The sequence below is a fragment of the Macroventuria anomochaeta genome (assembly GCF_010093625.1).
Source record: "Macroventuria anomochaeta strain CBS 525.71 unplaced genomic scaffold BU25scaffold_6, whole genome shotgun sequence".
Classification (NCBI taxonomy): Eukaryota; Fungi; Ascomycota; class Dothideomycetes; order Pleosporales; family Didymellaceae; genus Macroventuria; species Macroventuria anomochaeta.
In genome coordinates this window covers 859,655-872,787 of record NW_022985367.1, presented here as the reverse complement: position 1 = coordinate 872,787, position 13,133 = coordinate 859,655, and the positions used below count along the sequence as shown (strand labels likewise).

At 50.4% G+C, this 13,133-nt stretch overlaps 6 protein-coding genes across 6 annotated transcripts; 2 read left to right on the top strand and 4 right to left on the bottom strand.

The window, feature by feature from the left end:
- Positions 1–1,449: 1,449 nt before the first annotated feature.
- On the top strand, positions 1,450–1,919 carry BU25DRAFT_489021 (proline racemase; the record flags this gene model as incomplete). Its single annotated transcript, XM_033711393.1, has 1 exon — positions 1,450–1,919. The coding sequence occupies exon 1, from the start codon at positions 1,461–1,463 to the stop codon at positions 1,917–1,919; it is 459 nt and encodes a 152-aa protein (XP_033565093.1). The 5' UTR covers positions 1,450–1,460.
- A 167-nt stretch (positions 1,920–2,086) lies between these two features.
- BU25DRAFT_489020 (uncharacterized protein) lies at positions 2,087–4,021 on the bottom strand. The gene is made up of 2 exons (XM_033711392.1): positions 2,899–4,021; positions 2,087–2,848 (listed from the first exon to the last, which is right to left on the bottom strand). Exons 1-2 carry the CDS (start codon positions 3,856–3,858, stop codon positions 2,198–2,200), a joined length of 1,611 nt encoding a protein of 536 aa, XP_033565092.1. The 5' UTR covers positions 3,859–4,021; the 3' UTR covers positions 2,087–2,197.
- A 195-nt stretch (positions 4,022–4,216) lies between these two features.
- BU25DRAFT_408167 (uncharacterized protein) lies at positions 4,217–5,591 on the top strand. Its single transcript, XM_033705743.1, has one exon. The coding sequence runs from the start codon at positions 4,637–4,639 to the stop codon at positions 5,345–5,347; it is 711 nt and encodes a 236-aa protein (XP_033565091.1). The 5' UTR covers positions 4,217–4,636; the 3' UTR covers positions 5,348–5,591.
- Positions 5,592–8,777: 3,186 nt separating this feature from the next.
- On the bottom strand, positions 8,778–10,461 carry BU25DRAFT_362179 (phosphoglycerate mutase-like protein). Its single transcript, XM_033703721.1, has 2 exons — positions 10,236–10,461; positions 8,778–10,187 (listed from the first exon to the last, which is right to left on the bottom strand). Exons 1-2 carry the CDS (start codon positions 10,330–10,332, stop codon positions 8,863–8,865), a joined length of 1,422 nt encoding a protein of 473 aa, XP_033565090.1. The 5' UTR covers positions 10,333–10,461; the 3' UTR covers positions 8,778–8,862.
- A 330-nt stretch (positions 10,462–10,791) lies between these two features.
- Positions 10,792–11,271, bottom strand: BU25DRAFT_334805 (uncharacterized protein; the record flags this gene model as incomplete). The annotated part of the gene is made up of 1 exon (XM_033702551.1): positions 10,792–11,271. The coding sequence occupies one exon, from the start codon at positions 11,269–11,271 to the stop codon at positions 10,792–10,794; it is 480 nt and encodes a 159-aa protein (XP_033565089.1).
- Positions 11,272–11,619: 348 nt separating this feature from the next.
- On the bottom strand, positions 11,620–12,665 carry BU25DRAFT_483750 (uncharacterized protein; the record flags this gene model as incomplete). The annotated part of the gene is made up of 3 exons (XM_033711177.1): positions 11,620–12,394; positions 12,443–12,474; positions 12,523–12,665. The coding sequence occupies 3 exons, from the start codon at positions 12,663–12,665 to the stop codon at positions 11,826–11,828; spliced, it is 744 nt and encodes a 247-aa protein (XP_033565088.1). The 3' UTR covers positions 11,620–11,825.
- Between the last annotated feature and the right edge of the window lie 468 nt (positions 12,666–13,133).

Sequence of the window (13,133 nt, the reverse complement as noted above, 5' to 3'; positions counted from 1 at the left end):
CATGGTGATGGTTGTATGGGGGGGAGGTGGAATGGATGGCGGGGTAACTCCGTCTTTTGGTGGGGTAGTTGCTGAGTGCGGAAACGCCTCTCTCAACACCAGGAAGGCGCTGCGATAGTACCTGCGCTATTGACAAGGTGTACTACTGCATGGTTGCAATCGCGGTCGTTAAGAGAGGGCTCATAACCTGATGAGGGAGTATATGGTGATAAGGGCGTTGTTGTATTGAAGCTATCAGAGCGGGGCGATATCTACAGTGCGCTAGTGCGGGAGCTAATCAAACGAGCTGACTAATGAGAGCGCTGCCTGTGCGGACAGCTTTCGATGTACTTAATGAGATAGCATCGGTGGGTAACAGCTTGCGCAACTCAAAGAGACACTCGAGGCATTGGAGTCTATAGGCCCCGGTCAACAGATACTGACACGACTCAACTCGAACGACGGAAATGATCCGTTTGCACTGCAACCCTTCGACACGAATCAACCGGGCACTATTGGATCTATGCAGTCTGAAGTCGAGCACATGTCCGCTCATAGCTTTGACGTGGAGGAAGTATTGAGCAGTGAACAACTGGAGGCTGTTGCCAACGCGATGAACCTCAACGGGCTGGACTGGACTTGGGCTGCAAGCTCTATTGATCAGCTAGATCCTTCACTGTTGTGACAGCATGTATCGAAGATTGTAGCAGCGGTTATGTCATATAAGCAGCTGCCGCTACTGGGTACTCCAGTGGATGGCATGACCAAAAGAAAACAACGCGAATGACCACGCAATGGCTTCTTACAGCCCCTGCGCGAATCCAAACAGTATAATAATGCCAGTGAACCACGTCCACATGCAGAATTTCAAACTCGTTGTCCGCCTTGCACCGTATCGAAGGGCACCGGGAGCTATCATGTTCATCTTGTAGCCCACGAAATGATGTACATGAGCTCAGGCCTTACACAAGAAAATGCTGCGACCGAGAGTGGCTCTTTCAGACATTGTAGACCAAGCATTGGTCCGAGATCGGCTCCTACCAACGGTTAGGGGTTGTGACTTCCGATAGGCAGTCCAGGGACCAGTCATGGGAATGCCGACAGTGTACATGTTCACCTGCATATCGATATAAGGTAGCGCTGAATCTGTCCAGACATCGAAGTTATTGAAGAGATTTTAAGACCTTGTTCTTCCTGCCTACCAACTCAGTTAATCTCTCCCAGACCACCCCGGACATTACAATCTTACGACCAGAGTGATTTAGCAAGATTTTACCGGTACACCATACCCTTCAAGTGGACTATTATATCGTCGGTGTCCATGCGGAAGGAGAAGTCGGAGACGTCATTGTTGGAGGAGTCCTGGACCCAGTCCACGGCAAGATCATGTATGAGAGGCTTTGCTACTTCAGGGACCACGCAGGCGACACACGACTTCTACTTATGCAAGAGCCTCGTAGAAAGTCAGCCCAGTGCATAACATGATTTTAGCACCCTGCAACCCCAAGGTGAGTGCGCCTGGCTTGGACGTTGTGTCAGTCAACATAGCATGGGGAGGCATACATTACGTGCTCGTTGAAGCTGCCTCGGTTGGCCTGACGATCAAGCACAAGCATGGTCCGGAGCTTGTAAAGCTCGACGAGTTGATCAAGGCTGCGGTCATTGAGTCTTTTGAGCCTAATGAAATGCACGGCGTCGTCATTCTGGAGTGGACAGAGCTACTACAGCCCGAGGCCGATGGAACAAATACCGCGAATAATACCGTCATCATCTCGCCTAGAAGATTGGATCGAAGCCCATGTGGAATAGGAACTGCGGCAAGGATGGCTGTGTTGCACGCAAGAGGAGAGTTGAAGGAGGGCGAAACATGTAAGCATCGCAGCATCATTCGAACCGAGTTCATATGCCAGATCCAAGGTATGACTAAGGTTGGGGAGTAGGATGCTGTTCTGCCTCAATTGAAGGGTCGCGCATGGCTCATTGGCTACCGACAATCCATGCTCGACTCGACAGACCCACTTCCACTAGGCTACAGGGTTGGTGATCAATGGTTTGCTGGTAATCTGGATTGAAAGGCGGTCACTACCTAGATCAACACGTATGATTTCGCGTAGAAGTTGACAGCAATTTAAGCAGAGCAGAAAGTCAGTGTTCCCAAATGCGTAGGGTCGCTTGATATCGGATGCTTCGATTCCTCGGGGCGTCTCGGCCTAGCTTACTATGAACCCTCGGCCCACAGTTCAATTTTCTCGATGGCGAAGTTTATTTCGAACTGTCCCCTATGCGCAGTCGGATGATAGACGAAATACTCAATGTTCCCAGACGGGTTGTGTGTGAACCGAACATCCGTCAAACGCTCATCCAAGATCAAGGCAGCACCATGATCTTCATTGCCGAACACAATTCCCTTTTCGGTCGCCGACCAGGCCGGCTTGCCTACCTGGCCTCGGAACACATCATGGGTAGGGCTGAGTTGGAATAGCAACGCTGTCTCCTCGAAGCGTGTGTCACCACTCTGGATGGAAAGCCCTTCTATGGACGGTTGAGAGACGAAAGCACCGAATACGTACGTCTCCCCCGCAGCTGCATGACCCGATATGATGAGTAATGCGCATTCTGGAATGGCGTTGATATCTCTCATTAGATCTGAAGCCGTTGGTCCTGTCGCGTGCGGATGGCTTTGGAAGCGTCGAATGTCGGCCATACAGATCGAATTGAACAGAAACGTTTCCAGCTGAGCCATTCGAGGGAGGGTAAGAACTGCGCCAAGCTCAGCTGTTGGAAGATACCCTGAATTAGCGTCGTGTGGACACAGTTGGTCAAAGAAAACTTTGCCTAGGAGGTCATACAGAGGATCGAAGAGATGGGGCTGCAGGATGTTAGCCTCCTGTGATCTTAAATGGAGGAATGATGCCGTACGAGCAGTTTAGAGATGGCGAAATGGAACGTTGCCCATGTACTCCCTCTGTTAGGAACAGATTGACATTCAGCAGATCGATCATCGACTGACCTCAGGTTTAGACGTTGGCGAAAGCTTGCAGCTATGCAACGTGTAACAAACTCGAGATCTTGATCAGCGTCCAAAACACCGTCTACGAAGTTTGTCGCGATTAGTAGCGAAAGGAAAGCCTCTAAACGGAGTTGCGGTACGACCAACTCGTACAGAGATGGCGCGCCTTCGTGCAGCTTCTTTGCCAGCGCACGAAAGGCGTCGCGACTTGGTTCTGCGAAACCAGGAGGGACGTACGGCTGTGTAGACACAAGAACGTCCAAGACATCGTGGTACATCTCATCACCATCCTCATCGAAATGCATCCTTGCATCTTGAAAGGCGTGTATCTGTTCAGCTGAGATCCTAGCCACGTTGTGGACTACTAACGACTGTACGGCCCGGACGTCAGGAGGTACATGGAAATTGTCGTAAGAGGTTGCTAGACTCTGGAAGATGAGCCTTGTGTGATCAGCTGGACGTCTAACGCGGTGACCCACAGTCGCATTAATGACCGATCTTTCCCTACTGGGGAGTATCCACATTAAAGCGCGTTTCAAGCCATCGAGGGTCAGATGAGTTGGTGGCGGTGATTTTGCCTGTAGCGGGACCTGACTCAGGTAACAAAGACTGTCGAACAGGATATGAACGGCCTTCGTCAGGGCGGGTGAGAGACGAGTCTTCGAGAGCACAAATGTCGTAAATGCTGGTTCAGAAACATGGCCATCATTGTCGCAAATCTCCTTGAAGTTTCTGCTCAGTGCAGCCATCTCCTCCGCGTCAAAGCTATTGGTGATGCGTTGGTCGAATCTGGCGAAAACAGCTTCAGGCGTCATGGCTCCGACCGCGGTCCAGGCACGAGTTTGTCTCCCGGCGTCTTTCGAATTCATAATAGCCTGCGGTTGATCTGCGCTTCTATTGCGAACGTCCTACAGACAGTGACGATGAAGGGAAGTTTCGTAAAGGGCTGATACGTTTGGGGTGACGAGCAAAGGCCTCAAAAGCAGAGTAACGTGAGCGCTTTACAGATGATGCTAGAGAGGCGGGGAGGACTGCGAAGCTGAGATTCATTACGGCCATTCTCGAGATGGAGTTGGTGGAGGAAGTGGCGCAGGCTGAGACAATCGGTCTCCGAACGCCGAAACCGCCGACTTCGCACCCCGGATCTCCAAAGACACTTTCGAACCTCGATATGCCTGCCCGGTGTCTTACCGCAGGTTTTTTCTTCAGGCGCTTGCTTTGATTATCTCGGACTGATGGACGTCAGATGATTGTTTGCGACGTGCAAAGCCAGAGCTCGAGCACTGTTCCCTAGCCTACGACTTCGCGTTATATTCGTGGCCATCGTTCTGGCGAAGGCGTTCTCCAGCGTCTACCTTACATCAGTCGCAGTGCTGCTGATGATGTCCTGGTCATTCTGTGTGTTCGAAAGATGACCTGATACGGACATCCGACCTTATGAACGTCAGCTGTAAAGAGTGCCTGATGTCCGCCGCACAGCCATGCCCAGCTGCGGAGATCGCGTTTGCAATTGTCCGGAAATATGAGGTACAAGTACCAACTTGAAGCCGTGGTTGATGTCTCCTCAGCCATCGCAACAAATATATCTCTTCTCCCATTCTAGTGTTTGCCAATCGTCAACTACGCGCTTCTAATCGGGCAGACATCATGAGGTTGTCCACCATATACTCCGTGTTCCTTACAGTCCTAGCGATAGGCGTGGGTGCTAGTCCCGTTCTGATATCATCATCCGTCGAAGTTATTGGCACCGATGTCCCTCATGAGTTCAATCCAAGAGCCGCCCCTGCCGACCCAGCCCCGATTGCAAAAGCCCCCGCTGTAAAAGCCCCCGCTGCTGTTGTGCCATCAAAGACGAAACGTTACGAGGAAGCGGTTGCAGCTGCTGCAAAGGCAAACAAACAACTCGTGCCCGGCAACTGGTACGTCTTCACTCTCGAGTGGGACCTTCCTGCAGCCGTAGAAGGCACCTTCGAGAGCAAGACCGAACTCCAGAAACTTCAGCAAAAGTTGGGATTCGAACACGTCGCAGTTGCCGCCGGTCAGATAATCGAGAAAAAGACGGGGAGGGGCAAAAATGAAAAAATTGATCTGGACTTCGATGCGTACTTCATGGACCTGATGAAAGATGAGGACGTCGTCACGAGCATCTTGCGTGGCCCAAAGCGCATTGATCCTAATACACCATTGAAGAAAGGGCAGACCTTGGTGTGGTCAAAGCAAACAACCGCCGCGAAGGGAGCTTTATCAAACATGTCGAAAGTGGGAAAAGCATACTTCCAGGAGGCCGGACACCAGAAGTACGACGTTGACAGTAACAACTGTGCCACCTTCCGAGACGCGGTCCTTCCAAAATTCTGATAGTTTACATCAACGGACAGACATAACGCTCAAGGTCATTAGAAGCGTGAATGGTCCCGTGCAGTCTAGTGCATAGCGGTCAATAGAAGCAGGTCTTCTTGTTACTTTTTTTTACAATTTTTAGAGATGGAGGGTAAGCTACAGATGTTATGTAGTCGTTATTTGTTGCAGTGTATATAACCTTCAGGACCCTGGAGTCAGGAAGGTTGGCCTTTTTGTATGCGATATTATTTCATATAGCATAGTGTTATAAGTTGAAATAAATTGCTGATAAGGGCGGCTTCTGGTGATACAATTGGAACCAAGGTGCTGCAATGGAGACCTATTGTAAGCGTTGTAGTTGATTGATTCATTCTATCTACTTTGAAGTAGAAGATACTACAAGGGCTCGGCCTGAGGGGTCAGGCTTCATGCCCTGCTGATTGACTGGAGGCCTGCTCTCTCCCATCCCAAGTCAACAGGACCAGACTGCTCCAATCTCAACTCTCCCACTCAGGCTTGTCCTAGGATTGGACGCGTATTCAAAAGGCCCGGGAACCTCTCAAAGGCTGTCTTTGCAAGTTGCTTTGTCATGCCATCAGAAACCATCTCTGTTATACTCACAAACTCCACCCTCGATTCTTCTTCATCAGGTCCCGCTGGTAATGATAGGCTACATCAATTTGCTTTGACCACTCTGTAATTTAGGCATCTTTCACAAGTCTAACGGCTGCTTAGTTGTCTCCTCTGATGAGTACAGGGGATCCTATCATGAACTTTGTTTTCTCTTTCACAGTTGGCTTGAACTGATGCTGACCAATGAGCTCATCTGCTCCCATTTCCCTCAAGACAAGAGCAAGTTACTGTAATTGCTTGGCCGCTGCACATATAGCCATGTACTCAGCATCCATAGTAGAGGTAGCCACTGAATTCTGCTTCTTGCTCATCCAACCGATTGGTCCGCTTTCTAGCATGAAGACATTACCAAGAATTGATGCCCGGTCAATACAATCAGACGCAAAGACCGGATCAGAGTATCCAACAAGAATCTCAGGCTTCTCCCTCCAAACGTGATTCCATTGTCGACAGTGGCCCTTAAATACTTCAAGAGGTGCTTGAGAACACTCATATGGAACTCTGCTGGGCCTGAGAGGTATGGACTGAGCCTTGCCAGCGCAAAGTCAATGCCCGGCCTTATCAGAATGGTCAGGTAAAGCAGCTTTCTTACCAAAGTCTGGTACTCCTGTGAGTCTGCTCTGGTATCTGAGGTTTCTTCTGGCCTTAATGAATTGTATCCGTTCACTGGAACGATGGTCTTCCTTGTCTTGTCCTGTTGCATCTTGTACCTTGTCAAGATCTCCCTGATGTAGTGGGCTCGGTCAAATGTGATGGTTCTATTTACTCGGTCTCAAGTCTTGAAGTATGATTGAATTATTAGGAGGATTTGAGGCAAACCTCAAAGAACTACTCCACCAGCGCAATAAACAAACCTAAGCCTAATTGGGTGATCCATACCAGGAGAATCGTGCCTTCCAACATCAAGTAACCTGCACCCCCAGGATGTTCTGCACCTCACCCAGATCCTTGATCTTAAACACCCTGCTGAATTTTTTAATGAACCACTTGATGCTCTGTAGGTCCTTTGATCCCAGCAGGATGTCATCAACATAGATCAGAAGTATGACCCCCTTCTCTGTGTGAGTGAGCAGGCATGGGTGTACATTTAATTGTACAAATCCTAGTTTCTGAAGCTCTAGGACGTACTTATTCCAACCCCTGGCTGCCTACTTTAGCCCATAGAGACTCTGATTGATTTTCAGGCATTGCCCTTTTGGTATGTCTACTCCAAGTGGTGGGCACATGTATATCTCTTCCTTTAGAAATGATTCAGTGAATGTGTAGTTTACACGCACCCCATGGCATTCCAGGTCAAATATTGTGCAGATTGTTGTCAAGACTCAGGTCCGGCCCACTGAGCCAAGCAAGCCAAAAGGTAACACGGCTCACTGTTACGATCAAAGGGCAACCCGCAACAACACTGAACAAACAGGACTACGTAACGATACGAGAGGAGCCGAGGAACTGTAGTATCGATCGACCCGAGCAGTGGGCCGCGTCGGCAATACCCAGTATGATCATCACTCTCAGTTGAGCAACTCAAGCGACCCGAGCAGTGAGGCCGCGTCGGCGATACTCGGCACGAGCAATATACTCGGTACGGTCAGTATACTCAGCACGAGCAGTATACTCGACACGAGCAGTATACTCGGCACGAGCAGTATACTCAGTACTATCAGTATACTCAGTACTGAGCGATCTGAGCAATCCTCTGCTCAATTATATAGCAAGTAGACACGCTGCCCTTATGGCATCGTGTTCAACCTCGTCAATCAACTTTGTTATTGGAATCTCACTTGCTCTCAAGCCAGACAGTATACTCTGTACTACTCATTGCAACCAGTCGCCACGGTCTTTGACTAGACGACTACCTGACTATTATGAAGGGTTTTACAACCCGCCCGGATAGTCTACCCCTGACCACCCGAGCCTTGCTTAGGTGACTGTCAACCGCTACGGGCTTTCTGTACCTCTGCTCATCCCCGAGAACCAATCGAATAGTGTCTACGAGCTTTGCTTAAGGCACGAATCGCAACACTCACTCTAATGGTGAGCTCTAGCCGGAACAGTACTATATCATCAGCCAGGCCTGACAATTGTCATGAATACCCTCAGGGTATCATGCCTCAGTGCTGGAGCAAACGTGTGTTCATAGTCCACTCCAAACTTCTGAGAGAATTCCCTAGCTACCAGCCTTGCTTTGAGCTTCCCAAGGGATTCATCTGTGTTAAGCTTGGTATTGAAAACCCATTTGCTGGTAACCAGATTGGGTCCCCGCTGAGGGGTGATAATGACCCATGTGTGGTTTGCAGCTAGAGCAATCAGCTACTTGTCAATTGTTTATTTCTACCCATTTCCCCAGACTTGGTCAGCTGTAGCCTCAAAGTAATCCTTTGTGATTGGGATGTTCATCTTTCCTTAAGCAACAGTTGCCACTTCAGTCTTATCCCCTAAGAATAGCAGACGTCTATACTGATTGATGAGGTCCTGGTTGCGATAGTCGAAACTGGAAAGATCAAGAGAAGCGTTTCGCGGAAGATCCTGAGCGCCACAACCGCTTTCTCAAAGTCTTTACGGAGAACTACGGCAGCAATGCACCCGAAATGTCGTCATTCATGTCAAGACTCTACCGAGCTCTCCAGGGCCTAGCCCAAGTATGGTCCAACCAGGAGTGATGTACATTTACCTGCGCGATAAAATTCATGGCGTCATCCCTTCTCATCCCGCAGGCTGGACCATCTGTGTCTATGCTCGCTGACATCGTCTCATATTCCACAGACGCGGATTGAAAAGCAAGAAAGCGAGAGCGGGGTCTTATGCAAGCACTTCGGTTGTATTCACTTAGCCTGCGCACCTCGTATACCATAAGCTGTTTACCAGTGTACCGGTAAGCTAGCAAGGTCGTCGATGTCAAGGCCTTACACACTCGAACCCTGACTAGAAACACTACCTTTCTCCTCGCGAGTCGATGGAACAACGTTGGCTAAACGGTGACGTCTCATAGCATAGAATGCAAACAACCCAACAATACCAACGAAACCCAGTGTGGCCATCGCTCCAATGACACCAGCGACAGCGTTCGACATACCGGAGCTCTTGCTCTCTGCTTGCGACTCGGCGTTAAGAGCACCATATGCCTGGCAGAACAGCGCTCTGCTCTGGCAGATGCCACACCACTGCTCCGGTGATGTTATCGCGAACTCCTTTAGTTTAGAAACAAAGTCGCTGTACGAGAGTGACTCATCTTGGCCGCCAAACAATGGGAAAACTCTCGGCGCTTCTCCCTCGGTAGATCCATTGCGGAAAAAGAATCGGATACGTAGATCCTCTGCACTTGACGGGAATGTAGTGACAGTATCCAACGTGAAGAGTTCAAAAGCCATCGTTGAAGCATAGTCTGGCAGACCATAGAACTGGTCCGTGACAGCAGTCAAGCTGCTAAGCCCGAAGAACGCCAAGAATGTATCATAGCTGCCCGTCAACAGCGAAAACTTGAGCTTGCCTTGAGCTGACACAATCTGGTCCAGCTGCTCTAGCACGCCGCCTGCAAAGGTCTGACCGCCGATGGATCGCGCAGAGTCGTCAGCATCGTAAGCCATGCCGAACTCCCACTCGTCGGCGAGTGTGCGAAGTTGAGTCAGCTCTTCGGCTGAGACTGTGCCGTTGTGCGAGGCGTTGTGGATCAATGCCACGTTCAGCAGATCGAAAATATCGTATGCGTTTGCGAAACTGAGATTGGATTGCTGGTAATCGTACACGTCGTCGAGCTGGTCCCAGAAAGACTGGTAGAATGGTTTCGTCTCATCGATGCGCTGCTTGAAGGCTGCGCTCTCCTTATGTTGCTTCATCGATGTCGTGACAGCTGGACATTCCTCGTCGCCTTTGAGCCATATTGTGTCAGGTGAGTCGTCGTTCTCTCCATGAACTACGAGGTACTGATAGCCACTTAAGGGTTTGATGACGCGCTCATTGTTGTTCAGAGTCTGAGCGGCCAGCTCTTGGTCGATGCTCTCTAAGGGTGGATACAGGCCCTGTAAAAAAGCCGTAGCTGTGTTGAGCAGCACTGCTTGGTCTGGCGCCGAAGCGTAGATCTGCGAGTTGACGACCTTGTCTTCAGAGATACCGAGGATCCGCTTAGGAGAAGAAGAGTTCAGGTAGATGTTGCGGTAGTCTTGTCCCACATCATAGTTTTGCTGAAGGCCCAGATTGGTCAGATTGTAGCCTTTGTAGTGCTTTGAGGTTCCTGCTCACGATTCAGCATACGATAAAATAATGTGACAGGAGTACTTACGGTCGCCATGTCGGGAGAACACAGCAACGCCGAGTACTGTCTCGGCTTGAGCTGGAGTCAACAGGCCCAGGATAGCGATCAGTGACTTTGATATCATCTTTTACTAGATTCTTACTGAAGTTCGCAGTATACATCTGGAAGCGGCGGGGTAGCAGGCTTTATGGTTACAAAGCGTGTAATTCAGTTGCACGTCGGCCCACCGCGGATTCCCGCAGATGTTGCCGACAGTCCAATCGCTGCATGCATGCTTGTGATGCTCCTTGTCTGGTCGTCTCGTGGTTGGGTGGGTCGAGTTCGTTGTTGTAATGCCCCTCCTTCCAAGACCTTGGCGAAGCGAGAAAGCGAAGAGTCGGAGGACTGCCAAGTACACTTATCGTTCGGGGCAGGTGATAGAGAGGTAGAAACAATGGTTTGCGGGTGAGTCTTGATGCTTCGTTCCGGGTGCTGTTCTCTAGAATATGCATGTCAGGACGACTACAAGTTGAATATGAACGTAGGATCTTCCATGTAGGTACGGACACTTCTGCTATGTGTTGTCAACAACAGATTTTTCATCTCACTGCTTCTTCTTCATTTGTGTTCCCTCATCATCATCCGCAAAACCGATCCTCGCCAGAAACGCAAGCCTGACCAAAGTCACTGTCCCCGTAACCACCAAACTCCCCCAATCCTCCGCCCTCCACGTCTCGGGCAGCACTCTCCCCTGACTCTTTAACGCCCCGTAAACTGCCGGGAAATACGCCAAATCAGTCATCAACAACCCAATCTCAACGATATGCCAGATCTTAATATCCTGCGTATACCGCAAGAGGATGGCAGACATGAAGCCGAAGTTGAGCATGCCGCCGCCGCGCTGCTTGAGGATCATGATGTGCCCAGTGTCGGGTGTGTCGGCCAGGATGTGGGATGAAAGGACCATGCGAGGATCGAAAAAGTCCATGTAAGCGCCCCAGAGGCAGATTATAGGGTCGATGATGGTGAAGAATATGCGATAGAAGGAGGGGATTGTGCGTGATGCGGATTGAGGTTGCGACATGATGGTCAAGTTGTTCGGAAGGCTGGAGATATTCGAAACGCTATAAGGGCTGAGGTATGTTGATTGTGAGAGCGTGAATGTAGGAAAGTGAGAGTATGACATCGACGCGCCGAGGTTGTTGATCCCGCACAGGCCACGCCTCCGCGCGATCCTTTCTAGCGACCGCTCTTCACCACAATTCAGACCATTTTCTGGGGGAATCACTGTAATATTGGGCCGTTTCAACATTTTGCATGGTTAACATTCTATCGATGGCAAGCTGCCCCGTAAGAGGCCAATCTGGCGATCAGGCACGAAGCGAACGAAAAGCGAATGGCAAAAGGGGAAAGCTCTTGCCCACATGCAATCTATTCGCCCATAGCTTCATATCGTTTGGTCGAAACATACTGTACATGAGAGGTAAATGTCGTCCGCTTGCTGCACTCTTCGCTTGACCCTCCTGTGCGCTCGGAGCCTCCCCAGCTTACATGCCGAAAAGCGCGCCAACAAAGATCGCACCGAACAGGCCAGCAGCGTCCACAACACGAAGACCAGCAGCAGCATTGGTGGTGACCTCAGCAGGTGCAGACTATCTTAGAGTCAGTCTGTGCTCCAAAGGAAGTGGAAGTCGTACTTACAGCAGTGAAGCTTGCACTAGCATTGGTGCTAGGCGAAGGCACACCTGACACGAGAGAGCTCAGCGTTCCGTTCGCAACGACAGTAGGGTAGATTGGGGCAGAAGAGATCGCAGGAGTAACCACAGTAGTCAGCAGCGCAGAAGGGGTCGCCGCAGAAGAGACAGGAGCCTCACTTGTTGCAGCCTCAGTTGTAGCTGCGGCCTGGCTACTTTCTTGTGCAGCGACGGATGGGGCAGCAGATGCTGAAGAAGCAGCAGCAGAAGGAATTATGGATGACTGTGCAGCAGCCGATGTCTGCGCAGGAGCAGCTGAAGATGCAGCTCCGGTGCTGCCAGATTCGGGGACATCTTCCTGCTTGCCAGGCAGTGGCTCGGTATCGAAACCGCACTTAGCACCAGTGCTGCTTAAAGTGCCGCCATAGTAGCGCCAGATATTGTAGTTGTCTGGACCAGAGCACTTGAGACAATTGTTGTAGTCGGCGACAAAAGCCGCGTTATTGCAAGGGTCTGCGTGAACATTAGAGAGAGCTTGGAGATAGTCAGGTGTGTACACACCAGCGCCGCGAGAGAGGGTAATGGCGGAGCCGCTACATGAATGTTAGAGAAAGCTTGGAGGTAGTCGGATCCATACACACCAGTTGTCGTGACAATTGTATGCAGGAGTACCAGGCTCCTGACGCTTCAAGAGAGAGGCGAAGTACGCATCCTCACGTGAGACGAGGTTGGTAGCGCTGGCGACAGCGATGAGACTGGCAATGAGGAGTTGAGTAACGAGCATAGTGAGTGACTTGTCAATTGTTTGAGCGAATGTCTTGGTATTGCAAAGCAAAATGCTAAAGACTCGAGCTGAAGATATAGAATGGCTCCAGGAACGGGCAACACAGGTTTTGTAGCTCCCTCACGCGCCGCACTCGCTCTTCCCTCGTGCCGAATCCTGACTCGTCCCTTCCCGCGCTGGGCGACCATTCTTCAAGACTCTGCAGGTTTATATGCACGACCAGCAACTAAGGCGTCCAAACGGTGGACTGACGCCAATCGACCGAACTTCGGAGATCCTGCAAATGGCAGAGTTTTATCAGATGAGCTGATGAATCTTATCAGATCCTGCGCCCAGTGAATGTCTAAGCCTGGAGCGGCGGGGTAGCGGTCGCCTATTCGTTGGGCGGGGCCGCTACGACTCATTAGCACCATCTGATAAGGTTTTGCAATACCCGATTCTGCAAGGTCTGCCGCCGTCCGAATTCCC